The sequence below is a fragment of the Balaenoptera ricei genome, chromosome 3 (assembly GCF_028023285.1).
Source record: "Balaenoptera ricei isolate mBalRic1 chromosome 3, mBalRic1.hap2, whole genome shotgun sequence".
NCBI classification, from domain to species: Eukaryota; Metazoa; Chordata; class Mammalia; order Artiodactyla; family Balaenopteridae; genus Balaenoptera; species Balaenoptera ricei.
In genome coordinates, this window is record NC_082641.1 from 64872134 (window position 1) to 64899525 (window position 27392).

At 45.3% G+C, this 27392-nt stretch overlaps 1 protein-coding gene across 2 annotated transcripts; it reads left to right on the plus strand.

Annotated features, from left to right (window-relative positions):
* CKMT2 (creatine kinase, mitochondrial 2) lies at positions 1-27189 on the plus strand. 2 transcript variants are annotated; one of them, XM_059916681.1, is made up of 10 exons: positions 1-68; positions 14608-14779; positions 16258-16456; positions 17874-17969; positions 18424-18645; positions 20266-20351; positions 21300-21423; positions 22470-22604; positions 24047-24172; positions 26923-27189. In XM_059916681.1, exons 2-10 carry the CDS (start codon positions 14628-14630, stop codon positions 27040-27042), a joined length of 1260 nt encoding a protein of 419 aa, XP_059772664.1. In that variant the 5' UTR covers positions 1-68; positions 14608-14627; the 3' UTR covers positions 27043-27189. The 2 variants fall into 2 exon arrangements, with proteins under 2 accessions (XP_059772664.1, XP_059772665.1); XM_059916682.1 differs by lacking the exon at positions 14608-14779 and having other exon boundaries at positions 37-68.
* The last annotated feature ends 203 nt before the right edge of the window (positions 27190-27392 follow it).

Consider the following 27392-nt stretch of genomic DNA (forward strand, 5'->3'; position numbering starts at 1 on the left):
CCCGCCCCTCCCCTTACAGTCCTGGGCTGTTCGCGAGCGGCAGGAGGTGGGAGATTCCCGACTCCAAGGTCAGTGAGGCTGTGAAACTCGGCTTTATTGCTCCAAAGCGGGGTTACTGCTAGAGCCAGGGTGGGGCCTTGTGAGCAGTGGACCCAGGGCTGTAGGTCGGAACCTGGGCACTGCTCCTGTGTGAAGACTTCATGGTAACTCTCTAAAGAAGCCGGCAGGGCGTCTGTCCTTGGCTGAGCCATCCTGCACCCAGGCGCAGGTGGCCATTCCGTGGGACAGCTGCGCTCGAGGTGCTGGAACCGTGTCAGCACCCTGCTTGCGGTGCCTGTTTTTCATAGTGAATCAGGACTTTTTCTTGATGGAAAAAAAAAAAAATCTAAATGCCACTGAATTGGGGACTTTAGCCTTCAACTTCCTTTCCCTTGTAATTTCTAGAAACTAATTCATTAGTTTTGGGAATGGTTTCCCTCAGCAGCATCAAAAGAGGTGCAAATCAGTGACTTGGGATAAGCTAACTTAAAAATGAACATTTTGGAGCCCTGGAAAGGAGCTAATTATTGATTGGCCCAGTAGCTAGACCTGATTTAAATTGGTTAATGTTATTGCTAGAGATTGATTTTTGAAATCACTAACCCATTAATAATGAGCCAAGGAACTGTTTTCCCCCCACTGGAGGTAAAAGTGCTATAGAATTGACCTACATGTGTTTCATCTCTGGCAAAGGACTCTTCTTTGCTTGCTTGCTTGCTTGCTTGCTTGCTTGGGTTACTGTCAGCCCTGTTCCTGTCCCTTGAGTGGGTGACATCTCTGCCTTCGAATACTCTGCTGGGTGTGGAGAGTGACATTCACCAGAACAAGGCAAAACCCTTCGGCCCTCCTCCGCGCTGCCCTTTAGACCTTCCCTTGAGCATTGCCCTGGCTCTGACCCACACAGGGTCAGGTGAAATCACCAGAGGTGGCAGTTAATGGCCTCGTGACAAGGCTACGCTAGTTCACCTGGTGGGCTGTTTCCAGAAGTGCCACTTTTCCTATCTGCAGCAATCATGCTTCCTCTGTTTCTGAGCTAGCGTCCTTGGTCTCTTCTCTCTGTGCTCATGGAGAAGAACATGACCACCACCAGAACTTGGCAAAGGGGCTTCTTGAGCCTCCCAAGCAGGCTCTTACAGGATATCTGGGCGTTATTAGGCTGTGTGAGCGCTCCACTTCCTCTTCTGCTTTTGTAGGCACCTTTTCCAAAACCCCAGCCTTTAGAGCTAACCCTTCTGTGGGTTAAGGCACTGTTCCAGCAAAGGGCACGAGCGTCACATGCACCCATGGACTCCGCCAGCTTCATGACCAAATCTTAGCCTTAGCCAATGGGCCAGAGGCCAGGTGAGTTTTCCTAAAGGAGTGGATGAGGAAAGTACAGGAAATGTGGGGTGAGGGTGAGATAAGGCATGGAGAGTCCTGGGTGTTCAGAGGCAGGAGGAGGATTGGCTCTGAGACACACTTTGCCCCTGGCTCAGAGGCACTGGGTCTCCATCTCGGCCACAGCTTAGAGAAGGAGCCATTTGTCTTCCCAGAGGGAATCACATGGGACCCTGCGTCAGCATTCTGGGAGTTCCTGGCCCTGAGCCAGGAATCCCACAGGGAGCCTGTCTGAAGGTGACTGCTGGAGGTCACACCCATTCCTGCCTGGGAAGCCACAAGGGCTCCTTTCCTTGCAGGGAAGGAGGGTCCCACTCCTTTACAGCATTTCAAAGGACTAGATGGTTCCTAGCTTCCTACTTTCTTGAAAACAACTTACCCTTGAGAGGCAAACCTGGTGATGGTTGTATGTCTTCATCACCAGGAGGCCTAGGAAAGACCTCTGTTTTACAGGGAAGGACCATAAACCCCTCTGCTTATGACTTTCTACTTGTTGAATAGAACAGGAATGCCCAAGGGTGCCTCTTAGGGTACCAGTATATCCAGTGGTGGTGAAGTAACTTGAACTCTTTGCTCCCTTAGAACTGGGAAGGAAAGCCATTCTCTGCTGGCCACGAATGGCATCATAAGAATTTGTTCAGAGTGTTCTGTGGAGCTGGTCCAACCCCAAGGACATCTTCTGTTTTGGGGTGACTCTCTCTGGAGGGAAAGCTGACATGTGGTCCTCCCCCTGGTCTTCCTTTGCCCTCCAAGGAGCTCAAACACATGGAAGCCATTTACAGCTGGACCAAAAATAACTCTGAGTCAGCAGAATGGTACCTACGGCATCTCCATCCAGGATACTCAGGACGACCAGGAGGCTCAGAATTGAGGCAATGACAGAACCTAAGGCCTCCACATCTTAGGATGTGACAGAACCAGACAAAACCCTTAAACCAGGACCCAGACTCCCAGTATGCCTGCCTGAGATAGAGATATAGAGATCTTGGGCACAGTGACAAAAGGGCTTAACGTGGTGGTTCTTGTTTTTTAGTGGAGAGGGCAAGTGTAGGAATACCACAGCACTGTTGCTTTTGGCTGTGATCTTGCACCCCATATAGAAATCTCCCTGGCTTGGAGCCCAGCAGTTCTGCCAGATATTAGCCCTATTGCTGTAAACAGTGCTTTTCAAATCAAGAGTCATGAGGTATTCCAAGTTAGGGAAGCTGAGGCAGACAGCTTCTGTGGGGTGAGGGCTAGAGACTACCTCCCTCCTCACCCCTGCAAGCCCTACTTCTGTAGGAGAGAGGAGAGAGGAGGGGAGGAGAGAGCAGCAAAGTCCATGCCCCATCTCCTCAGAGAAAGGCAGGCTGGTGCAGTAGCCCCAGCGTGTCTGGCAGGAGCTTTGGGCACCTGGCGTCAGAGTGGAGAGGGTGAAGGAGCACCTGGGATCTGGGCCACTCCAGCAGAAGCCTGAGGACAGGAAAGAGAACAGGCTTATAACATTCTGGGACTCTGGGGGAGTCACATGCCCCGAGGTGACGATCCCGTGTCTAGAAGCTGCTGTGGTAAGTGCATGTCTGCAGTCTTGGGGGCCTGAGTGGAGGGAACTGTGGCACTCTCAGGTCCTAAACCACAAAGGTGGTTTCTCTCCAATTGCTGGTCTGCGCAGGGCTACCTGTGAGGTGCTGTGGTCTGCAAGGAGCCTGCGTCCAGGGCCAAAGACAAGCCTAGGTTCAAATGCCAGCTTTATCAAGGTGCTGACCCCAAGACCTGGGGCAGGTCCCTTAACCTCTCTCTGTTTTCCCCATCTACAAAATAATGCCTACTTGGAAGGATTGTTTCAAAGACTGAAAACAGTGTTTGTAAGGGCCTCTTGCATGATGCGTGGCTCATGGTAGGAGTTTAGTAAATGATAGTTAAAAAGAAAAATAGACAGTAAGGTTTGACTGGGCATGCAGAGATGGAAAGGACACTCCAGGTGGAAGGAAAGGTCGGGGTAAAGGGTCAGAGTCTGGAAGAAGAACTTGGGAGCCCAACTGAGTAAATCCATTTTGTGAACCCTGGTGCTGGTTTTCAGAGGATGAGCAGTGGATCGGAAAGTACACGATGGGCTCCTTCTGGAATCAAGTCTTGTCCTCAGATTACAAAATAGAGCAATTAGATGAAACACTTTAAATGCTAAAAATGTAAACTAAAATCAACATTCAGAGAAGGGGCAGACCAGTCTGGGATAACCAGGGGTGGCTGTGGGGAGAGAGTGATAGCTGTCCCATAGGCTTAGGGTCACTAGGGGGAAGGGACTCACATTTATTCAGTGCCTACTGTGGCCTGTCACTTAGTCCTCACAACAGCTCAGGGAGAGGTCTCATCAAGCCCATTATAGAGAGGGAGTTGCTGAGGCTCAGGTAGGCAATTCATGGGCTTCCCAGACCTAGCAGGGCGTGGGAATTGCCTGTGCAGTTTAGACAACATACATGTGACGGTCCCATTCTTGCCACTCATTCAAAAGATGGAGCCTGGAAATCTGGATTTTTAGCACACTTCACAGTTGATTTTTTTTAGCTTTTAATTTATTTATTTTTGATCATAAAGGCAATCCATGTTGATTTTTACAAGTGATGCAATACAGAATTCTATTAAGAGAAATTTAATAATCTGCCTACTCCAGGTCTGTTGCTCTGAAGTAATGCTTTTTGCAGTTTGAAGAATCACCTTTAGTACTTTTCTTGATGTTCTTATAAATATATGCAAATACATATATACGTACATCATTGTTACAAAATTGGAACCACTCATATTCATTACTCTGAAAGTTTTTTTTCCCTTTTAACCTAAGACTATGGCAAGACATGCATCCAGGTAAAGTGGAGGCAGTTTTAACTGATTCTTTAATAGCTGTGGAATATTCCATTGTCTGAATGTGTCACATTTAATACAACCCTGGTCCCTCTGATAGACAGGTTTCTTCTAGGGTTTTTTGCCACTACACATAGTGCTTCACTAAATATCCTTGTGCCTCTCTCCTTGTATACTGGCAGCTCTATTTCTTATTTTTAGAAATTTAGCCTTTTTTTAAAAAAATTAAATTTATTTATTTTATTTATTTTATTTTTGGCTGCATTGGGTCTTCATTGCTGGGCCCTGGCTTTCTCCATTTGAGGCGAGTGGGAGCTACTCTTTGCTGCAGTGCACGGGCTTCTCATTGTGGTGGTTTCTCTTGTTGCGGAGCACAGGCTCTGGGCGTGTGGGCTTCAGTAGTTGTGGCACACGGGCTCAGTAGTTGTGGCTCGCGGGCTCTAGAGTGCAGGCTCAGTAGTTGTGGCGCACGGGCTTAGTTGCTCTGCAGTATGTGGGATCTTCCCTGACCAGGGCTCGAACCCGTGTGCCCTGCATTGGCAGGCGGATTCTTAACCACTTCGCCACCAGGGAAGCCCTGGCAGCTCTATTTCTGCAGAACAGATTTCCAAAGTGTGATGCCGGGCCAGTGGGTATGCACATTTTTATGTTAATTGATGTTTCCTGGTTCACTTCCAAAATGGTTGTGGTAGCTCACAGAGCAGTCCAGGCGATTCTGATCACAGCCAGGGAGAGAGGAGAGGGCCACGCAGAGCTGCTCCCCCCTCACCTCCTGCCCCTAACTCTCCCAGCACTACTCAGCAGGAGCCTTTTAGGACCAAAAGAAGACCCCACCTTGCCCTCTAGCTTGGGCCTTTATTTACCTGTCTCCCCAAGAGCAGAATTCCTGACTTGGAGCAGCTAAGTGTAACTTGTCCTGCAGAAAGGCTCTTAGAAGACATCAGGGCTGAAGGAAGGGAGGGTGCCTGGGAGCAAGCTGCAGGCACAGCAGGGCTGTGGGCTGGAGAAGAGAACCAGGCTGGCCTATCAGGAATACATATCCCTGCAGGGCCAGGCACCCCTGCTTGGCTGAGTACCCCACTCTGGACTAGGGGGCACCTGCGTCCTCAGGAGAGAGGGGGGCTGAGGGAAAAGGCTCTGTCTTGGCTGAGCAGACCCAGAGAGGCACTAGGAGACGGCCTGCCCCAGGAAGTGGCCTGATTAAGGTGCAGGACAGAGGGTCTCAGGCAGAAGCATCCCAAGGAAGAAGCCTGCTGTGGACCCAGGCAGGCTCTGCAATTGCCCCCATACCCAGGAGGTGCGGGCTTCCTGAGTCTCTGGGGGATGCTCTCAATGTGTTCAGTAGGTAACCCTCCCTCTGTCAGAAGGAGCGAGGGAGCCCTCAGTCCCCCTGCCCTTGAACAAAGCCGGGTTCCCTGCTGCTGAGGTGAAGGGAGAATGTTCTCAAACACTCTGTGGGCAGCCTGTAGAGATGACCTCCCAAAAGGAGTGCACAGTGATAGTAACAGATGTGAGCAGACGTTCAGCCCTTCGTAAGTGCCAGGCCCCGTTCGGATTTGCCCCTAGTAGCTGCAGGTGTTCTGGAATCTAGAATCCATCAAGGTTGTCCCCACATCATGGGTTTTCTCTGGACCTTTGGGGACAGGCAGCCACTACACATCCTAGGCAGATTCAGCCCCAGTGTAATTCAACTCTCTAAATTTCAGGGGAATTATCTGCTATAGACTCTCCCCAGAGCCAAATTTGGATGAGTGACAGTGGTCCAGGACTCTATGTGCTCATCCAGAAGATTCTGGACCCAGGCATAGAAGAGGGGGTACAGTTAGCCTTTCTTCCTCTCTGCCTTTCTGCAACATTCCAAAGTAGATTAAGTGTGGTGTGGACTGAGGGCAACAGCCATTCTCCCACCTGGAGGATGGCTGGGACGCAGCCGGCCATAGAGAGGCGATGCACCAGGCCTCCATAGTCATCTGTTTCTGCATATGGGTGTGCGGTGTCTAGTCACTGTTTCTGCTCTGATCTTTTGCAATTTGTGTCTGGGTACTAGTCCCAGGGCAGGTGGAAGCAAGTAATACGTCAGTCTGATTAAGACCAGGCAAGCTCCCTCAAACAGTATAGCTGAGTGAGCTGGGCCAGCTCCAGGCCCTCCCAGGGACTCCCATGGGGCTCTGGTTCCCCTCGAAGAACACTTACCCTTTGCCTGGTAGTTGCCCAGGTCCAGTGCTGGTTAAGAGCATGGACTAGGAAAACAGACCACTGGTCTTGAATCCCAGTATTGCCACTCACAAACTGTGTGCTTTTGGACAAGTTATTTTACCTTTCTTTACCTCCATTTGCTCATCTGTAAAATGGGGCTGATAAGAGTATCAACCTCATGAGTCTGTTGTGAGGATTTAATGAGGTAATAACCATAAGCTAACAGAACCATGTGCCCAGCATATCGTAAATGCTACACGAGAATTTTCCCTTCAGACTGTGAGCTCTGTAAAAGCTGCCACGTAGTAGGCACTTAAATATTTATCAAACAAATAAGTAAAAAGATACCTATCCTCACCATCTTATCATCCTGTCTTGCCTCTCCCTCCATCACTGCCCACTGTGACCCCTCCCCACCAAAGCACATCAGTGTCATTCACGGTGACTGTGACCCACACTGCCTGATGACCTCTGGAAGTCTGTGGTCACTGGTGTCCCTGGAGGGTGGAGGAAGCCCCGAGGGCACACCCTCTGGTTCCTCTGCCCCTCAGAGCTGCCCAGAATGAGGCCTGTGTGCTGGTTGGCAGTTTGGCCCCGCAGTTATCCATAAAGAGCATAAAGAACCAGAGGCAGCTAGAAATGTCTGGCAGCTCCATCCAAACATACTGTAATGTTGTTTGTTATTAAATCTGATAAGTAAAAACAGGATCTTCACTTAAATAAGAAACTACTACTGAAACTCAATACATGAGATTTCTCTTTAGCTGTGTGACCTTTGGCTGTCAGTTAACCTCTCTGTTTTTGAGGTCCCTCATCTTTGACATGGGGCAAGATATCTGCTCCTTTATTAGTACTTTCAAGTGCCAAGTACTTTGCACTTGAAAGAGAGAAAGTACTTGGCACTTGAAAGTACTAATTTTCCCCCCTTATTAAGATATGAAGAGGATTTTTAATAATTCCACTTATTCTACAGTGAAATGGGTTGCTCTAGGAAGTGGTGAGATCCCCAGCACTATTGCTATTTAAGGAGGGCTGAAAGGAAAGGGATTCCTGCATTCAGGCCGAGCTAAATGACCTCTAAAGTCCTTTCCCACCCCAGTATCTCTATGACTGTTTGTTCACTCACTCATCCAGCATTTTCTGAGAACCTATCACGTGCGGGCCAGTGGGCTTGAGAACCAAGAAAAACTATGACCCAGTCCTGTGGTCTTTGGGTCTTTTCTCTTACACGTGCCAAGTGCCAGGTCAGCTCTGAGTGATGTCCATCCTTGACCTGAGCCCTGCTGAGCTCCCGACACCGTCCTCCCCAGTGTGTGGGAGAGGGAGATAACAAAATGAATGGTCTCCTTCCCTTTTCTTTTTTTTTTTCCCCTTCCCTTTTCTTAGAGCATTTCCTTTAGAAAACTTGTAAATTCTGTCTCTGCCCCTTTGAGATGGATTTAAATCTTTTTCAAAGCTAAGTAAGCTTCCAGCCAGCTTAACAACCCAGGACTGTCTTTCTCAAAGGCCTGGGAGCCATCTCTTTGAAATGTAAACACCGGGAAGATAGCACCCCAATCTCCCAGGCTCAGTGGTAAAGACCTGTTGTCAGAGAGATGGGAGCAGCTCCTTTTCCCTTTGGATAAAGGCAGTTAGCTAACACAAATGGCCACCCCAATGATCAGGTGAATTTAGAGTGAACTCTGTGTGACAAATGGTGCTGTCATGTCCTCTTACTTGAGTTACCTGAAGAACATGCGTAGGAGGGTCCTATCTGCACGGCTCTTTAAGAGGGTGAGATTTTGTTCTGTCTTTCCTGTCTCTTTAGCTGATGTGCATCACAGTCTGGTTTCATGCTTAGTCAATAATAAAGCTGCTTTCTTTCTCTCCTCTATCTTGTGGAGAGAAATTTCTGGGTGTCAGGAGACTTAAATTTCCCCAACACCTAGCACTTGCCCCTCATCTGACCTCTCCTTCCCCACCTACTGCTCAGTCCGAAAAGGATCCCTGGAGGAAGGAAGGGCATGCAGTGATGCTTCGTCTGTTATCTGTGGGGCAGCATCTGCTGATCACCCCTGGAAACCGCCGAGGATGGGCTCAGTGGGCTCCCACGGGGGCAGCCAGCCTGTCATGGCTGAGAGGTCAGGAGCCTGTGCTGGGCTACCCTGGCTCAGGGGCAGCTCACAGAGACCAGGAGCCTGAGCAGGGAAATGCTGAAAACCTGCCTACCAGCCTCACTCAGTTGCTTTTATGATAGGATTTCAAAATCAGTGGCTGAAAGGGACGTGTTTAGTGTTATGTAAGTAGATTTTTTTCTCAAGTTTTGATCCAGGAAACTAGCTCACAAAATTGATTCTATATTGGCTTGGATACCAGGCCTGGGGCTTCATAGCAGATTAAATGTGAGAAGTACTTGGGAATAAAGGAGCCAGGTTAGTAAGGTGCCTTGGAGAATAGCCCAGGGAAAAGGACCCATTCCCTTAGACTTACATGCATTTAAAAGGAGATACACAGGAGGCTGGTATGATATCCTCCTTCTGGAAATGAGGCAGAGCACTGTTCACAAATAATTATGTAAAGCCTGAGAAGAAGTGTTTACTGAGCAGCTACTATGTGCAAGGATCTGTGGCAGATGGGTTCCTGTCCTTGAAGATTTTACCCATCAGCTGGGAAGACAATCCAAACGTAGTGGGGAGTTCCCTAACATGACAGGAGATACAGGACAATTGAGTGCACCAACAAATGTCAAAAAAACTATGCAGCTCAAGTGCAAGTGAGTGAGCAGCCCGTGAATGCTTTGGGAACTCAGAGAGAAAGCCATCATCTGAGGCTAGAAGGGCACAGGGAGATTTTGTGGGGACAAGGCACCAGGCTGTGGTCCAGTCAGACAGGGAAAAATGGACGGCAGAGTCCTAGCTGAGGGGCAGTAAGAAGCAATACTTTTACTAAAACAGTAATAATAATTTTACTAGAACAAATTAGTGGTTTATTGTATTAGCACAAAAGTACAGACAGAAAACTGATATCTTAAAAAGTAATATCTATATTAGAATATATATATATATATTTTTTTTTTTTTCAAGTTGAGATTGTACAGGCTCTAGAGCTGTCAATCCGAATATCAGGCCAGCCCACTGGGTCCTAGGTGTTCTGGGCCCCCATGACAGTCCCTGAATGTATGTGCACATGTGCTTGTGTGAGCCTTCACAAAATTCTGAGTATGAGCTTCTTTAGTTGACATTTGCCTCTTTCCCCCAAAATAGATCAGGATTCCTCTCCCAGGGAACACTGGCTGCTGGTCTCACAGGCTGAGGGAAGCTGGCTTCTCAACTTCTGTGTTGCCCGTGTTCCTCTCCCCCCAGCTCTCTGCTCCCCCCATCTGCTCAGCTCTCTGATTGGCCCTGTTTTCTGGCCTCACATTGCCCACTCAGTTGACACCTGCTCTCCCACATAGATCCTGGCAAAGAGAAGAGCAAAAGCCAAAGCCTTGACATGGAGCCCACAGTGAGGGTGTCTGGATGCTGAAGCTTTTGTCCCTGGCGAAACACCACAGCTGCTCCAGCCCCTCATCTCCTCTCTCCAGTGATCTCTTGACAAAACAGTTCAGTGTGTTATGCTAATACTAGGGGCATGGAGGGAATGAAAAAAATTAAAAAGCTTGTAAGGGAGTTTCAGATCTCTTATGCTCCAAACTTTTGTTCCAGTGGTTTCACACAATGTACTGATTTATAGAACTACCATGTGTGGAAACTAGGCAAAGCCAAATACCCCTTCGGTGGACACAGATTACCTCTTTCCAGCTCCACTTGTTTATGCCACATGTTACCATCTGTGCAAATAACAAGTCAAGTCTCTCCTGAGCAGGAATTTTAGCTGTAGATGGTGCTTATGTAAGATTGGGGCCTCCTGGGTAACAGAGGAATCTGTAAGACAAAACAATGTCCTGCCTGTGCAGCTTTTCAAAGACTAACTTTTAACATGCAAGAGAGAGTTAGTTTAGTCATGAGGAAAAGTGATTTCATTGCAAGCCTGGCTTTGGGTCTTTGGGGAGCATGGCTCAGCCGTTGCCAAATTACTACCCTGTTCAATGAGACCCTTGTTTCAGTCTCATACCCAAGTTTATCGATTGGGACCTCAGTAGAGAAATTCTATGTCTCATTGTGTCTTGGAGAGAGAAAAACAGAGAGTCAGAGAAACAGGAATTCTTCACCAAAGCTTTGAGTCTGTGTCAATTCTCTACAAGGAATCAAAGCAGGGGTGCTCTGAATTTCAGCTCTAGGATGGTTTGGCTTGCTGCCACCAAAGCCCCCACGGGATTATTACCATGAATCATGCATCACTGCCCGGACACCAGCATGATGTTAGAACTCTTGGATGTTAGTTAATATTATTATTTCCAGAAACTAAAATATGGATATGATGACATTTCAAACATTAATATTCTGAGTCAGACATGTACCCACAGACCACCCTCACAGAGAGGAAGACCTTTAAAGACCACCAGTGGTCAGTGGGCTGCACATAGACATCACCCCCTCCTCTTCCTCCTGACTCTACATCTTTGGATTTATCTTCTCAAACATGCTGGTGTGAACACCTATCAGTGCTAAAGCCAATTAAAGAAAGAAAAATAAAAATCAAGCTATTTGAGCCAAACTCAGAAGCCAACGCACTTCTTGTTAACTTAGGGCTGGCTTAAATTTTGACCCATATATAGTCTGGGAAGAATTCAGGCAACACTTCCTTTACTTTGGTGAGTTCTGTGGTAAAACTCATAGAAGACAGTACTGCCTCTCTGCTTGAAAAGCAGATTGGAGGGTGTGGAAGCAGATAAGACAGGTCTGAAAGATGCAAGTTAGTGTCACCTGCTGCATACGAGAGCCAGGAAGCCTGGGTGTTGTTCATTGAGGAACACTGACCTACTCTTGGAAGGAGATGGACAACAGCCCAAAGTCGAGTAGGGAGCAAAGAAGTACGTGTGATGAGATGCATGTTGGGCCATTACACGTCCCTAGAACGACTTTGAGACATGGCCCATTTATCTTGCCTGCTGATTACTAAAGTAATTCCTGTTGTCTTTACGATTGAGGGAATTGTTTTTAGAAATGACACAGAGGAAAGGCCATCTGATAACCTGATTTCCTGGTCTAATGTAGAAAAATAACTTCCTAATTTTTCTTCAAGGGCTTTGATGCTTTTAGTTGAGATGTTCTAATTTCTCCCTAGCTCAAAAAATGTTAAGTAAAGACTTCCAGGTGGGGATCCTGGAAGCACAAAGTTGATGGACCCATCCCAGTTCCCAAAATGCAATCAAGGAAGAAAGTGGACCTCAGAAAGCTCCTCTTAGAATTGTGCGTAAGGCCATGTCGACCTCGCCTTATTAGAGGAGTTTATCGTCTGCTGGGTAGCCCAGGTTTTCATCCCACAGCCATACTCTCAACAGGCTCGTTGCAGTCATCCAACCCACCTATGCTTGGAGAATCTTGTAGCAGAGTCTTGGTAATCTTCTAAATAAAAGGGAAAAAAATTCCACCCTTCCTTTATTTGGGCATCACAGAGACCAATATAATGAGGGAGTACTAAGAGTTACCTGCTCTATTGTTCTCCACTCAACGACCCACGATAAATAGCTCCCCACTGGGTGATGCTGTGGATTAATTGTCCATTCTGACCTCTGCGCAGTAGCAGACACAGCAGGGTATCTGATTTTCATCCCTGGTGATATTATATAAATATTTATCTTTTTAAAAAATATTTATTTATTTATTTATTTTTGGTTGCATTGGGTCTTTGCTGCTGCACGCGGGCTTTCTCTAGTTGCGGCGAATGGGGGCTACTCTTTGCTGCGGTGCACGAGCTTCTCATTGCGGTGGCTTCTCTTGTTGCAGAGCATGGGCTCTAGGTGCACCGGCTTCAGTAGTTGTGACTCACGGGCTCTAGAGCACAGGCTCCGTAGTTGTGGCGCATGGGCTTAGTTGCTCCACGGCATGTGGGATCTTCCCGGACTGGGGATCGAACCCATGTCCCCTGCATTGGCAGGTGGATTTTTAACCACTGCACCACCAGGAAGTCCCATAAATAGTTATCTTGATTTATACATGTTCTCAGTTTTGAAAGATAGCTTGACTATGTCCCCAAGTCTGGTTGATAATTATTGTCTTAGCCCCTTAAAGACACCATTTCTCTGGCTTCCATTATTCATTGTTGAAAAATCAGCTGATGTTTTTTCTTTATAGATGAACTGTCTTTTCTCTCTGACTGCTTTTGATATCTTTGTTGCTGATATTCTGCAGTTGACTGTTATTTATGTATGTGTGGATTATTTTAATTTTGCTTGACTTATGTCATGCCTCTTGAATCATGGATTTTTGTCTTTCATCAGTTGTGGAAAATTCTCAGCCATTTCCCTTGAAATATGGCTTCGCTATTTTCTCTATTCTCCCTTCTGAGGCTTCCATTAGATGTGTATTTGATCTTGTCATTCTATCCTTTATACCTCTTATATCTCATATTTTCCATTTTCTTATTTACCTGTGCAACATTCTGGATAATTTCTTAAGATATATCTTCCAATTCATTTATTCTGTCTTCAGCTGTATTATATCCATAGTTCATTCTGGTTCTCTTTCAAATCAGGTTTATTATTCTTAATAGTCTCTTGTTGCTTGCTCATCATTGTGATTCCATCACTTATTTCTTTAAACATTCCATGTAGAGCTAATCTATATTCTTGTCTGACAATTCCAGTATCTTCAGTCATTGGAGGTCTGAATCTGTGGCCATTTCTTCTGCTGACTCCCATTCATGGTGCCTCCTTGTGTGCTTGGTGATCTTTGACCAAGAGCCTATTGCTTGATCTTACTCTGTAGGAAAGCAGGGCCTAAAATGAGCATACCTTCCTCAGAGCAGATCTGAGTGCATTTCTGCTGGAGGGCTCCTGACCTTGGACCACCTTAGCCCCTTTCAAGGGTCCTAGCTCAACTGGGGAGTCTTAGACTCAATTCCCCACCTCCCTGATGGTATCCAGACCTTAGTATTCAAATGGACATCCACTCTCAAGATAACCCAAACCTGAGCTCCGACACCAACTCATTTGGGGTGAGCAAAGTAGGAGAATGGTCTTTAGAGACTTTGCAACTGCGAGTAATGATTAGTCAAATCCATTCCACCTGCCTTCACCAATCAAGGTTGTCTTAAGACTAGCATCTCCACCAAGCAGCTCCTAGCCTAAACAATAAGATGTTTGCCTGAGTTATTTTCCAGGAACGTGGACTCAGCTGTGTCTAGTTTAAGCTGAGCTGGTTATAACTGGATAGGACCAGCAACCTTCCAATTGGGCATACATGGATGTCAGTGACCTTTTGACATAGGAGGGCTGAAAACTCCACTCTCAGAACCTGCAGAGGTGTGTAGCTTTATTACACCTGTGCAAAACAACAATTACTGAACCTTTTCCCAATCATCTTTCCCCACACTCCCAGACCACCCTGCTTCTTTGTTATCCCATAAATACCCCAAGCCCATTGCTTTCAGGGAAGTGGTTGTGAGATTTGTTCTCCCATCTTCTCCCTTGGCTGCCTTGTGAATAAACCCTCTCTTTGCTGCAAACCTTAGTGTTTCAGTGTTTTGGCTTGCTGTGCGTCGGGCAAAATGAAGCTCGTTTGGTAACAACTTACTCTATGTCTTACAAGCCCAGCAATGCATTCTATTCAGGGTCTAGTTGTGTAGCGGCAGAGTCCAAAAGAGCACCTGGGCTGTCAAGCAGCCAGATGTAGAAATCCTCTGGGTTTTCCCCCCTATATCATATTAGTGGAGAAAATGGCAAGGACTGCAAGCAGTTTGACATTCTCAGTGTCTAAAAACTACCCAGGTTTTCCTAAGCAGTGTGAAGGGGGTGGGGAGAAAGGAAGAAAGAGAAAAACAAAACAACGAAACAGGCTAAGTCGCCTGCAGTTTTTCTCTTGCCTGTTGTTCTCTGTACTGTGGTTCAGGGCCATCCTGTGAGGCTAATTCTCAGCTTCTCTGGAGTTCCCTGGCGGTTCAGAGGTTAGGACTAGGCACTTTCACTGCAGGGGCCCGGGTTCAATCCTGGTCGGGAACTAAGATCCTGCAAGCTGTGCGATGCGGCCAAAATTTTTTTTTAAATAAAAAATAATCTTTAGCGTCTCTGCTTTCCAGACACTCATCCAAGAGGAAGGATGGCCAGTACCTTCTCGAAGTTGCTAACTGGCCGCAATGCCTCTCTGTTATTTGCTACCTTGGGCACCAGTGCCCTGACTACTGGGTACCTGCTGAAACGGCAGAACGTGTGTGCTGAGGCCTGGGAACAGCACAGGCTATTCCCTCCAAGGTAAGTCCTCTTGGCTTTAAAACGACGCCAAAATGCCGGCCAGAAATATGCTTTCCTCTGCTGAAACTGTCAGCAGAGGCCCCTCTTTTTGCCTCTGAGGGTGACTAAATCAAATTGACTCATTAAGCACAGTGACCTGTGGCAAATCCAGGGATGTATAGTGTCATCATTCCTGCCCAGAACTTGAGCTCTAGTGGAATAGTAATAACAGTTGGAGCTAACCTTTGTTGAATATGTGTAGGCGTGTTGAGCACTTTACGCAGAGTATTTTATTCCTCTTAGCGTCCCTTTGTGATGAAACGGAGGCTTAGGAAAATTAAGTAGTGCCCAAGTTCACACAGCTGGTGCAGCCAAATGCGAACCCAGGGACCTTGATTCCAGACTCATGCCTCACTCATGCTGTACTGCCTTCTGGAAAACGTGATGCGACAGCACTAATTTTAAGTATCAGCTTTTTTGCTTTTTATTTTTTTTCCGGCCACACTGCGCAGCATGTGGGATCCTAGTTCCCCTACCAGGGCTCAAACCCGTGCCCCCTGCAGTGGAAGCGTGGCGTCTTAACCATTGGACCGCCAGGGAAGTCCCTAAGTATCAGCTTTAAAGGAAGGGAAGTAGAGAAGTGGCATGAAGATGGACTGTTTTCTCCACCCTGGGGACCTTGTCATGGCTGAGACGTCCCACACTGGATAGAGCTGGAGTGGATGCTGACTTGAAGGGATTCCATATAGGCAGCTGTGCATGAAAGAGACAAGGAAAACCTGAGGTGTTTCTCAGAAACATTTACTGACTTTCATGAGAATTAGGAACTCTGAGGGAATTACTGGCACCTACCATATACCTCAGGAATTCCTTATGTGAGATTTGAGCCTGTGGTGGTCTTGAATCCTCCATTCTTCAATCAGTACATATCCCAGGGTAAGATGGCACCCCCCATCTGATTTCTTTCTATGTATTATTTCAACAAATATTTATTGAATGCCTGTTTCTATAGGCAGGCACTGTTCTCAACAAAGCAGATAGTCAAGAGTTTGCATCATAGACAGAGGACAGATAAATCAATGAATTTCTATGTAGTTCTACCCACAGGGTTTTTAGCCTCTATCACGGACCTAAGGGACCAAAATGTAGTTGTTGTAATTTACCAAAACTTCTGGGTGTAAAAAAAAAGTCTGCATACGATTTCAATTTCTTTTCTAATCGTTTCACTCTATTTCCTCTTTACATAAACATAAGCCACAGTCTGTGGGCTCCTGCAGCCAGCATAATGGACTCCTTAGGCAGGGCCAGGTCCATTCCTCTGGCTGTTCAGGGAACTAGTCTTTAAAATCTGGCTTACTTAAATCATGACCTAGCCAATTTTCCTCTGCCCACTGGCTGAAGAGAGCCTGGTGGAAGGATGGCTGGCCAGAAACAAAGCTCTTGCATAGGCCCCTTGCCTCAGGGGCTGCTCACTGAATACCCCTCTCCTCCTCATGCAGCGCAGACTACCCTGATCTGCGCAAACACAACAACTGCATGGCCGAGTGCCTCACGCCGACCATCTACGCCAAGCTCCGCAACAAGGTGACGCCCAACGGCTACACCCTGGACCAGTGTATCCAGACTGGAGTGGATAACCCCGGCCACCCCTTCATAAAGACCGTGGGCATGGTGGCTGGTGACGAGGAGTCCTATGAGGTAAAACTCTTGGCTGCCGGTTCTGTAGTGTGTGTGTGAGGCGTGCTCTGGGTTCTCTCTGTGGGACCAACTTGCTGTTTTCTCAGGAAGGGCACCCATAAAGGGAAGCCAGCTTCAACAGAACAGCTGCAGTGCTCTCTGGAACAGTGAGGTCTACAGCTTCCCAGGGACAAGGTTTCCTTTGCTGCTGCTCTAGTATCCCTCCCCACCGAGGAATGAGTTGCATGACCCAGCTCTCAGAGCTTGTCAAGGGGATGAATTAGTACAGAAAAAATAAAATCTTTTAATGTTTTTATTGTTTGTGTATTCACCGATAAGGCATTAGGAGATGATGTGTTTGTGGCTGAACTTTGAGGCTGGAGGATGGTTCCGTGTGTGTTTAGTTGGGGAATTACTGATTACACAGCCCCCTGTAGTCTTACTGAGTTCACTAAGTCTCTTGGAGAAATCCCAGAATCTCCGCATCCTCATCCTGGGTCAGAAGCACAGGACGGTTTGCTGCTCTAGAGCTCAGCCGCCACAGCAGCTTCTACATTACGGTAAAAACCTCCAGCCCATCTCCCTCAGGTCTGCCCCCTTTGCACCTTCTGTTGCAGGGAGCTGAAGGTGATTCCCTGGGAAGGCAGCCATCAAGAGGAGGGAGAGGGCCACCTTGAATAGATTAGACTAGCAGCTCACTCAGGGACGGCAGTGCCCACCTCTGGGCTCCCGGAGTCCCAGACTAGAGCTGGCTCCCAGGACCCACTCCCCACAGCTCCCAAAGGCTGCAGGGTGCTCTGTTTGACTTCTCTGAACCTTACTTTACCTAAAGGATGTTCCTGCAGTTTTTGGTGTTTTAAAAAGTAGATTTCACTTGAGATAGTTTGTGCTGGGGAAGGTCCTCACAGGGTGACAGGTCCCTGCTTTGCCTTAATTGCTGCTGTGCACTTTTCTTTCTATGCAGCTGGTTTTCCACAAATTTATTACACATTGCTTAAACTCTAGAACCTGACCATCCTTTTTGACCACAAAACTGCTTAGCTTCTGAGCTGGCAGCTTCTTTTATCCCACAAAAGCAAGAGCTTCTGGAGAAAACCCTCAAATTCTTAAACACAAGATTTTCTTGCTCCGTCTGATGGCAGTGAACTTGGCAGAATCCCTAGGGAGGAGGTTACTATGACAGAGTTCTGTAGTCCTGCCCTCTCCCAAGGGGCCAGGTGCCTCAAAGAGGTTTCCTCTGGTATATGTGACCTACTAGTACTACTACTATTATTATTATCGTTATTATTAACCATCAATCCAGTCTCACACCTGTTTCCTGCATGGCTGCACTGAGAATTTCAGAGAAGGAGGGCATCAGCTTTGGCCCTTAAGGTAAATAGGAATAAATGATGATGAACCAATTCAAGAGGAAACGGGAGCATCGTCCCTCCTGCAGGTGTTTGCCGACCTTTTTGACCCTGTCATCAAGCTGAGGCACAATGGCTATGACCCCAGGGTAATGAAGCACCCCACGGATCTGGACGAATCCAAGGTAGGCTCCAGCCACCTCTGTACCTTCCCATGAAGCCAGCACTCCAGAGTCCAAGGTGAGGAGCCCTGGAGAGAAGGGCTCCTGGGTCAGATGCCCTTGAAAGCTCTGTGATGGCCCTCCCACACCATGCTCCCTAGAGGGCCACTGAGACAATCAGGAAGGTCCCGAAGTCTGTTTTTCTTACCTCCTACCACCAGCGTAGTGGTGGTCACTGAAGACTTTAGCCTTTCCCCAAACAATTCCTTTTTTCACCCCAAACCTAGCCAGGGTAGAGGATTGCAGACAACGCTGTGTGAAGTAGCTCCTCCCTTGACTTCCCTCTAAGACCACTGCCCCCAGAGTTGCAGGATGTGTGCAGCGTGCACACGCGCTCAGTGCCCGGGGGTCCCCTGGTCAGCGGGTTGGAGGCCACCGTGGCTGTGGCGCTGCGGTAACCCCGCGCTCTGCTCCGCAGATCACACAGGGGCAGTTCGACGAGCACTACGTGCTGTCGTCTCGGGTGCGCACGGGCCGCAGCATCCGCGGGCTGAGCCTGCCGCCAGCCTGCACCCGGGCCGAGCGCAGGGAGGTGGAGAACGTGGCCATCACGGCCCTGAAGGGCCTCAAGGGGGACCTGGCCGGCCGCTACTACCGGCTGTCCGAGATGACGGAGCAGGACCAGCAGCGGCTCATCGATGTGAGTGACCCCGAACCACGTGGGCTGCCCGGGGCGGGGCTGTGCCGAGAGAGCCCTGACCCACGCGGGGCGGTCTCCCCCGGAGCTCAGGCCCCCGCTCTGGTTGGGAGCTCGCTGGGGCTTCAGGCTGGTCAGTCTAAGGAAGGAAAAGCAGGCCTTAAAAGCTTAGGTCAAAAGTGGAGATGGTCTATGGATAAAGTCTGCCGAGGAAGCAATGGGATGGTGGGTTGCCATTGGTGTGTGGGAATGAGTGGAGGGTCCCCGGGCTTGTTGATAAATAGGAACAATTGGGTGTGGAAAATCCCGTCTGTGCCTGGAGGATGGTCTCCATTACCACACTCAAAGTCCAGGAAGCTAGGAGCTTCTGGAAAGGGAATTATCCAGGTGGAAGGCCTGCCCTGACTCACATTGGAGCTGGTCTCTGGGATTCCTGCTGCCTCCACAGGGTCTCCATGGCTTCCCTCTAACACTAGGGTAGACAAAACTCAAGTCCCTTCCTTTTTTCCCTGTAGCAAAGTTGAAACAGAATGGCATTTTCAAAAATAACTTTAAACTCCAAGGAAAAGCGGAAACAAATTTCTGTCATTTCAGAAGATGTGATGCCACAAAATATGCCCCATTTCCAAACCAGGTGGGCAACTGTATGGTCTAGAGACCTCAGTCTCCTGGTCCCCTCCTCTGCCTCAAGTAGCCGCTTCTGGTTTCCAGGTTAAAGGGCATGCTGTTTCCTGGGCAATGATAGTCCATAAGCCTGGCCTGGCTCAGGTCTCCAACCCCTTCCGCTTAGAGACTGTAGATCTTCCTGTGTCCTCTTTATTTCTGACTTCAATGTAATATATGGTATCCATAGTCATATTCTTACTGTGTGCACACAGTATTTTGATCTGATTTTGATCGCACGGTAGCATGTTGTCGTTAGAGGCATACTTGGGAGTCATACAGGTCTAGGTTCGCATCTAGGCTCTGCCACCTTCTAGCTGTGATAGGTTTCCTCTCTCTGAATCTGTTTTCTTTTCCTACCAAATAGAATGATTACATTTACCTCAGAGTGTTGTTGTGAGGATTAAAGGAAATAAAAGTACATAGCATAGGGCCCGGCACATAGTGAACATTAAATGAATGGTGACTATTTTTATTCACAGAGAATTATTTTACATCTCTAATATTTTTTAATGGAAGGAATGATAATAATAAACCAACAATGCTAGTAACGTGGAGAATGCAGCTGTATAGAACACTTTTCAGGATAGCACCCCTCACTCACTGCCCACTCTGCCATTGCATGGGGTTGGCGCTGGTGGGGTAGACACACTCGTAGTGATTAAGGATCTCCATCTGGGCTAAGCCAGCGGTTTTCAACCTTAGCTATACACTGGAATCACCTGAAAATAACTGATGTCCAGGCTGCACCCAATAACAAGTCGGAATCTCTGAGAGATGGGAACTGGGCATTAGAATATTTTAAGCTCTCAGGTTATTATAGTGGGCAGCCAATGCTGAGAAGCACTGCCTGAGAGACCTCAGCCATTATTAGTGAGTTGAAAGTTGACCATCTGACGCTTGCCATCGTGTCTGATCTCATCAGTTTCTTCTTTTTGCTTTGTCCCTTTGGGCCTGCAGGACCACTTCCTATTTGATAAGCCAGTATCCCCTTTACTAACTTGTGCTGGGATGGCCCGTGACTGGCCAGATGCCAGGGGAATCTGGTATGGACATAGCATTTTCACATTTGCATTGTGTGCAGACGTTCTCCTTCAGATCACTGCTTGTCCTAACCTGAAGTTGCTGTGACCTGCGCTTGACAGCATGCCCAGCTTGAGCTAAATGGAGACGATAGAGTACTTAGAAATTGGGGTGTGTGTGTCTGTGTGTGTGTGTAATATATAAGTATAATGATGTTTCCAAATGTGCGGGAATGTTAGCTGTTTTGCATGAATTGTGCATGAGAAAAAAGACTTTATTTTTAAGAAAAAATTAGCTTCATATTATTTGACCTCCCAGAGAATCTGTTTCATGACATTAAAACAAAAGAGCAGAAAATGAAAAGTAAATATTGAGGATTTAAGCAAAACTCTACAAGGAAGAGTGGCTATTGAGTGTACGCGTATTTTATCTTGGCCAACAGTCCTCAGGCCACTTTGATTCCTAAACCTTGGTAAGTTATTATGACACTATCCAAAGGAGCCCAGATCAAAGTGTTTGGGAGCAGCTGCTCAGTGGGGGTGGATAGGCAAGATCTATACAGCAAACATATGTGAAATGTTCTGCATCCCAAACATGTTGAGCTGCAGCTAAAATCTTTTTTTAAGTGCCACAAGATTTTGGTTGAATCTATTAGGAGACAAAACACTCTTGGTGTCAAAGCCAAATGTTATCAGGGCTGAATTATTGTCATCCTAGTCTGAGCAATGAGAGAGATTATGTTCTTGTTGGGCGAAAACATGACATCTTTGAGGGTTGGAGTTGGTCTTACTCTTCATTCTGTCAAGGTAACATTATTTTGCAGTACTTGTTCAGGCACAGTTAAGAGATTAGGACCATCTAAGGAAATGAGGAAGGTGAAATGAAGCAATCAAGCTACAGAGGTAATGGGAATTTTCATGTGTTGAAACAAATGTAATTAACACTCAACACTGTATTTCTCTCTTCATTAGGCATAATAATGACAAGACATTTCTCATCTGGATTAATGAGGAAGACCACACCAGGGTAATCTCTATGGAGAAAGGAGGCAATATGAAGAGAGTATTTGAGCGATTCTGTCGTGGACTAAAAGAGGTAAGATGTCGTCAGAGAATTCTGAATATTCACTAAAATAAAATCTCTTTGTTTTTCATTCTTGAAAAAAGATACTATGGTGACTTCCAAGATGGGGCTAATTTTTTCTAGGGATCATGGCACTCTTTTGGGGTGGGACTTCCAGGGCAGTGCTTCAAAAAATAGATGACTTTTTTTGGTTGTTATTAGCAAGCTCCTATGCTTCCCTTCCCAATGCAGGATGGTTTAGAGAAGTCTGTGGATCATTAGTTATTTTCTGATTTCTTTAACAGAGATCTTGGCTGTTCTAAGCATAGAGACAGTATAGGATGCACCTATGTTCATATGTGACCTGACCACAGCCGTACTTGATGAGAATTCCTATATTCTCCTACTATGCTCATGTGGAAAAGAATAACAACTGACATTTATTGAGTGTTTAGTATGTGCTAGGTACTGTGTTCAGTGCTTTACATGGTTCATCTAATTTAATTGGACCATTTTAATATTGTGATAGAAGAAGTTTAATTTTCTATTAAAGAAGTACTGCAGAATGAAAGAACGAAATTTTGCCATTTGCAGCAACATGGATGGACTTGGAGGGCATTATGCTAAGAGAAATATCTGACAGAGAAAGACAAAAATACTGTATGATCTCACTTATATATGGAATCTAAAAAATACAACAAACTAGTGAATCAAACAAAAAAGAAACAGACTCACAGCTATAGAGAACTAGTGGTTACCACTGGGAAGAGGGAAGTGGGGAGGGGCAATATAGGGGTGGGGGAAAAAGGGTTATTACAGGATTATATGAAATCATGTGTGTGAAACTTTTGAAAATTGTAAAGAACTATAGAATTTAAAGAATCTTTCATTCAATAAAAATAAATTTAAAAAAAACTGCAGATAGCTTTGCTTTTTCCTTTCCAAAAAAAGAATTAGTACTATAAATTGACCTAAGTTTTATTCACGGCAGACACGCAGTACACACATCTTTCCCTGGTGTTTGGGATGTGCTGAGTGAATGGATATCTGAGAACGTCGTCGTTTGTTCCCTGTCTTAGGTAGAACGCCTAATCCAAGAACGAGGCTGGGAGTTCATGTGGAACGAGCACCTGGGATACATTCTGACCTGCCCTTCGAACCTCGGCACAGGATTACGGGCTGGTGTCCACGTTAGGATCCCAAAGCTCAGCAAGGTAATGTCATGTAGCCAGTGGCCCTGTTGGGTTCCACCGGGATGGGTTCACCTGGGACTGCTTTGTGGAGGGAAAAACATCACAGCCCAATTCCTTAACGCTTAGTTTCTGCACTAATGAAAGAAAATACAAGAAAAGGTTGTTTGTCTCAAAAACACTTGTATCCGTACGATAAGAGGTTAACGGGCTGTAAAAAAGGGAAGCGGCTTCAAGAACAAGAACTTTATTCTTTTTTTTTTAAGATTTTTTTATGTGGACCATTTTTAAAGTCTTTATTGAATTTGTTACAATATTGCTTCTGGTTTGTGTTTTTTGGTTTTTTGGCCCCGAGGCATGTGGGATCCTAGCTCCCCAACCAGGGATCAAACCCACACCCCCTGCGTTGGAAGGCAAAGTCTTAACCACTGGACCACCAGGGAAGTCCCAAGAACAAGAACTTTAAATTCTCCTTCATATAACAAGTCGGGATAGATAGGCCGCTGCTCCACTCTGCTCCCTGGCCTGCCTTCCCTCTCCTCTCTCTCCCAATACGGAGGTTCTCAGACTTGGGCCTGCAGCAGAATCACCTGGAGGCTTGTGACAACACCTGCAGCACTTGCATTTCTCACAGGTTTCCCGGTGATGCTGATGCTGCCGGTCAGCGAGCTGCACTTGGAGGGTCACTGCCTTAGAGCGTTGTGCCCTTAGCGTGGTCACAGTCAGGCCTCACGCTCTAGCCTGCGGGAAGGCGAGAGAGCATGTGGGTGTGTCCATGTAAAGATGTAAGGTCCAAGCCTGGCAGTGGCACCCTTCACTTCTGCTGGTTCCATTAGCAAGAACCTAGCCAGTGGTTACTTCCCCAGCTCTCCAATGGAAGAAAGGAAAGAGGATTCTGGTGGGCAACTAAGAGTTCTGCCACAGCACACCAAGTGAATCAAATACTTTAAAACAATTTTAGAAAATGTGCTTTCGGCCAAAAAAAAGTATGGTAATATTTGTTATTCAAAATTCCAATGCTAAGAAAATTATTTTTTAAAATTTTTATTGGAGTGTAGTTGCTTTACAATAAGAAAGTTATTTGCTGTGATTTAGTGTCATGATTTTAATTATAGCAGTAACAACTGTTATATAGATGAATAATAAACTCACCAAAGCTGGCATCCAGATGCCAAAATAGCAGTATAGAAGTTAATGACAGCTCTGCTACCTTCTACCTGTGTGTACTTTTAGGCAAGTTAATTCCTCTGAGCCTTATTTTCCTCATCTGTGAAATGGGGGTAAAAGCAATACCTTCCTCATGGGATTGTTGGTGTAAGTTCCAGCACAGGGCCCTGGTACATAGTAAATATATGCTTAATAAATATTAACTGTTATTACTTCTCATTATATGTCTTTTCTAAGTGTGCCAAGGATGACGAATCAAGTTTGATTCTTAGGACACTAAGTATTATCCTTTGTCCCAGGATTCGCGATTTTCTAAGATCCTGGAGAACCTGAGACTCCAGAAGCGTGGCACAGGTGGCGTGGACACTGAAGCAGTGTCCGATGTGTATGACATTTCCAACATAGATCGAATTGGCCGATCAGAGGTAACATCTCTCTAACTTTCCAAACACGAACTAACAAAATCAGCCTGGAGGAAAAGAAGCAAACTCAACAGCCTTTCCTTATTCACAAAATTCGAGACCTCCTCTTTGCCCATTGAGTCCTGAGTCATGTTAGCATTTCATTCTGTAGTACTTGTCCTCCACACATAAAGGTAAGCGCGATGTAAGCTGAGAATATATAAGCAAGTGAAGGAATTCACAGTGGGACTGTTGTCACCTGCCTGCCCCCAGAGCTGTTCCAGCAATCCTGAGCAGCAGGAGTTCTGTTATGCTCAAGGACAACAGTCTTTTATCACTGTGAGTCAGAGAACATGTGTGCTCTCTCTGAGGGGCGTGAAATAGTGGATTTTCTCTTGATTCCGAATTTCCTTTGGTGAAGGTCACATACTATCATCTTCACGTTGGCATTTTTAGATACTTGATAGTTTGTAAAATTTTATGTTTAGGGCTAAAGATGGCAAATAAGGTATGCATGAGGTATGTGTAAGATTGTGCTCATCAAATAATCCTTAGGATTCTGTGAATACATAGGGTAAATGGGATTCATAAACTATAGGTAGGCCTGGAGTGATGCATGAGAAAAAGCACAAAGAGCGCATTTAATGAACATGCAGCAGAATCCTAAGCAAATCCTGATCTCAGTAAGTCATCCCAGCTTATCTGGATGTGGTCCCATTGAACGTATTGTGCCCATCATTAATTTAAAAGCCGCTTATAAAACTCTTAATAACTCAGTGGCTGGTTATTAAATCTGTGGATTATTGGTGCCCTTTCTTCTTCCCTGCCATCTTTTGCATATTTCATTGCCGGTTGGTACTCCTACCAGTAAACTAAGGAAAGGAAAGGAGAAAACACTCAAAACAATTAAATCAGCTTGAGTGCTACCAGCTCTGGTAAAGTATTGATACTTGAGGAAGAAGCAGATATAAATACTACACCTTCTGAAATTTGCTGAATATGGTGTAGTGAATAAAGAAAATCTGGGTCCTAGCCCTGTCGGCTTCTAATATTAACTAGATTTTTAATACTGGAAAGCAAAGTACTCATCATTTTTAGAAAACTGTAAGTCAATAAGTGATCATCTATAGGAACTAGAAAAATTCCCAAAAGTGTTAAAAAAATAAATAAAACCACTTGTTCAACCTAACAACCCTGAGATAACCATTGTGAACATTATTCTAAATTGCCTTCCATTCTTACAATTATTCAAAAAACTTTTTTTTTACAGAATTTAGTATTACAACATATTTGATATAACACAGCTTTTCCCAGTGTATTATAACATGAGCATTTTCCTATAATTTTATAATTCTTCAAAGAATATAAAATTCTTATTTTATAAATAAGATATATATAAATATTTTATAAATAAAAGATAAATATAAATATTTAAATAAAAGATAAATATAAATATTTTATAAATAAAATTCTTATAAAAGAATTTTTATAATTCTTCAAAACATGTTGTTTAATGACAACATAGTAAAGGTGGTCCATTATCTACTTAATATCTCCCTGATTATTTGAGATTTTGTTTGACTATCTCTGTACATAACTGTATGACCATCTCTATACATAACTCTAATCACAACTCTGTTTAGTTAGTTAGGATATATTTCTAGGAAAGGGATTCCTGGGTTAAGGATGAGGGTCCCTTACTTATGACCAAGTTTCCTACCAGAAGATTTATACCAAGAGAGTTCCACAGGCAGTGAATGAGAGACCCATCTCACCACACCCTCATCAACACTGAGATAGGTCAGTTGGCTAAGTAGAAAATCAGTGTTTCTTTTATTAGTAATGACTAGCTTTCTGGACCAACCCTTTCATAGGGCTTCAGTTTCCTTATGCATGAAAAGAAGTGGGGAGTGTACTAGACTCTGTCATGCCTGAAGTATGTTCAGCTGTAACACTTAACCATCTCTTCCATTATTGCTGTGCATTCTTGAGTTTTATCATGTATTTTAGTGCTGTCTAGAATTAACTAGTAATTCCTTTCTGTCTTAGTTTGGGTCCCTTTAGGAGCAGTGCAAATAATTTGTTTGGGAGGTGATTCCAAGGAAAAAATTCATAAGTAGATGTCCTCTAGTTTAAGAAAAACCAATATTTGTAAACAAAAGTTCTAACATATATTTTTTTAAAGCAGGAATTTTAAAAAGTATATCTTAGTATAATTCACAGTTTCCTTTAAGTAGCACACTTGCCTGGTACAATACAAGCACTATTTAGTTGCCAAACATTTGGGTTTAAACAATTTTCAGAAAGCCGTTCATTGTGTAAATGATAATATCTGAACTATAGCATGTTTAGTACTCAGGTAGCTTAGTGGAAGGTCAGAATTCAGATCCAGGTCAGAGAACATCACAAGGGTGTCACTGTGTAGTTTTACTTTTAGACAAACTGTTATTTTATAACAGATTGATGGGGGAAGAAGTGTCTGAGATGCAAACTAATGGTTTTCATATTTTTAAAAAGTCCTTACACGCAAAGTAGTAACTCCATCTTAACTACAGAAAGATTGAGAGAAACCCTGTAATATCTCTGTTCCCCGTCTCTGACGATAACCATCAGACACCTCTGCTCCCATAAAACATTAGGGAAATAAAGAGAAGAAATTGTTAAAGTCCATGTAACAGGGCAAGTTCTCATTTGTCCCAGTATTGTTCCTATTGATCAAAGCCTTGCATGTGTCTTCTATGCAACTTAATCTTTCATCTTTTTCACTGTCAAAGGTTGAGCTTGTTCAGCTAGTCATCGATGGAGTCAATTACCTGGTGGATTGTGAAAAGAAGTTGGAGAGAGGCCAAGATATTAAGGTGCCACCTCCTCTACCTCAGTTTAGCAAGAAGTGAACTTTCCCTTCCCTAATTTATAAATAATCTGTCTGCTGGTATGACAGACATAAAGAAATTTCTACTCTGAGAGTTTTTGTAGACTTGGAAAAATGTAAAACTGTAGGTCCTGTCTATCTTTACAATAAAACTCTCCTTAATATCTTCGGTTTGTTTCTCTGATTTTTTTTTTAATGCTACTGAGACGGGCAAACACATCCAATTACAAGTAGTAGGAAGTAAAAATATTTTCGGACAACGATAAAACTAATATTTGTAAGGCCACTTTCACACAAATGTAGAAACCCTCCAACTATCTAGATGCTACTATAGTCAACCCTTCAACCAATCCCTACAGACACCACTGGAAA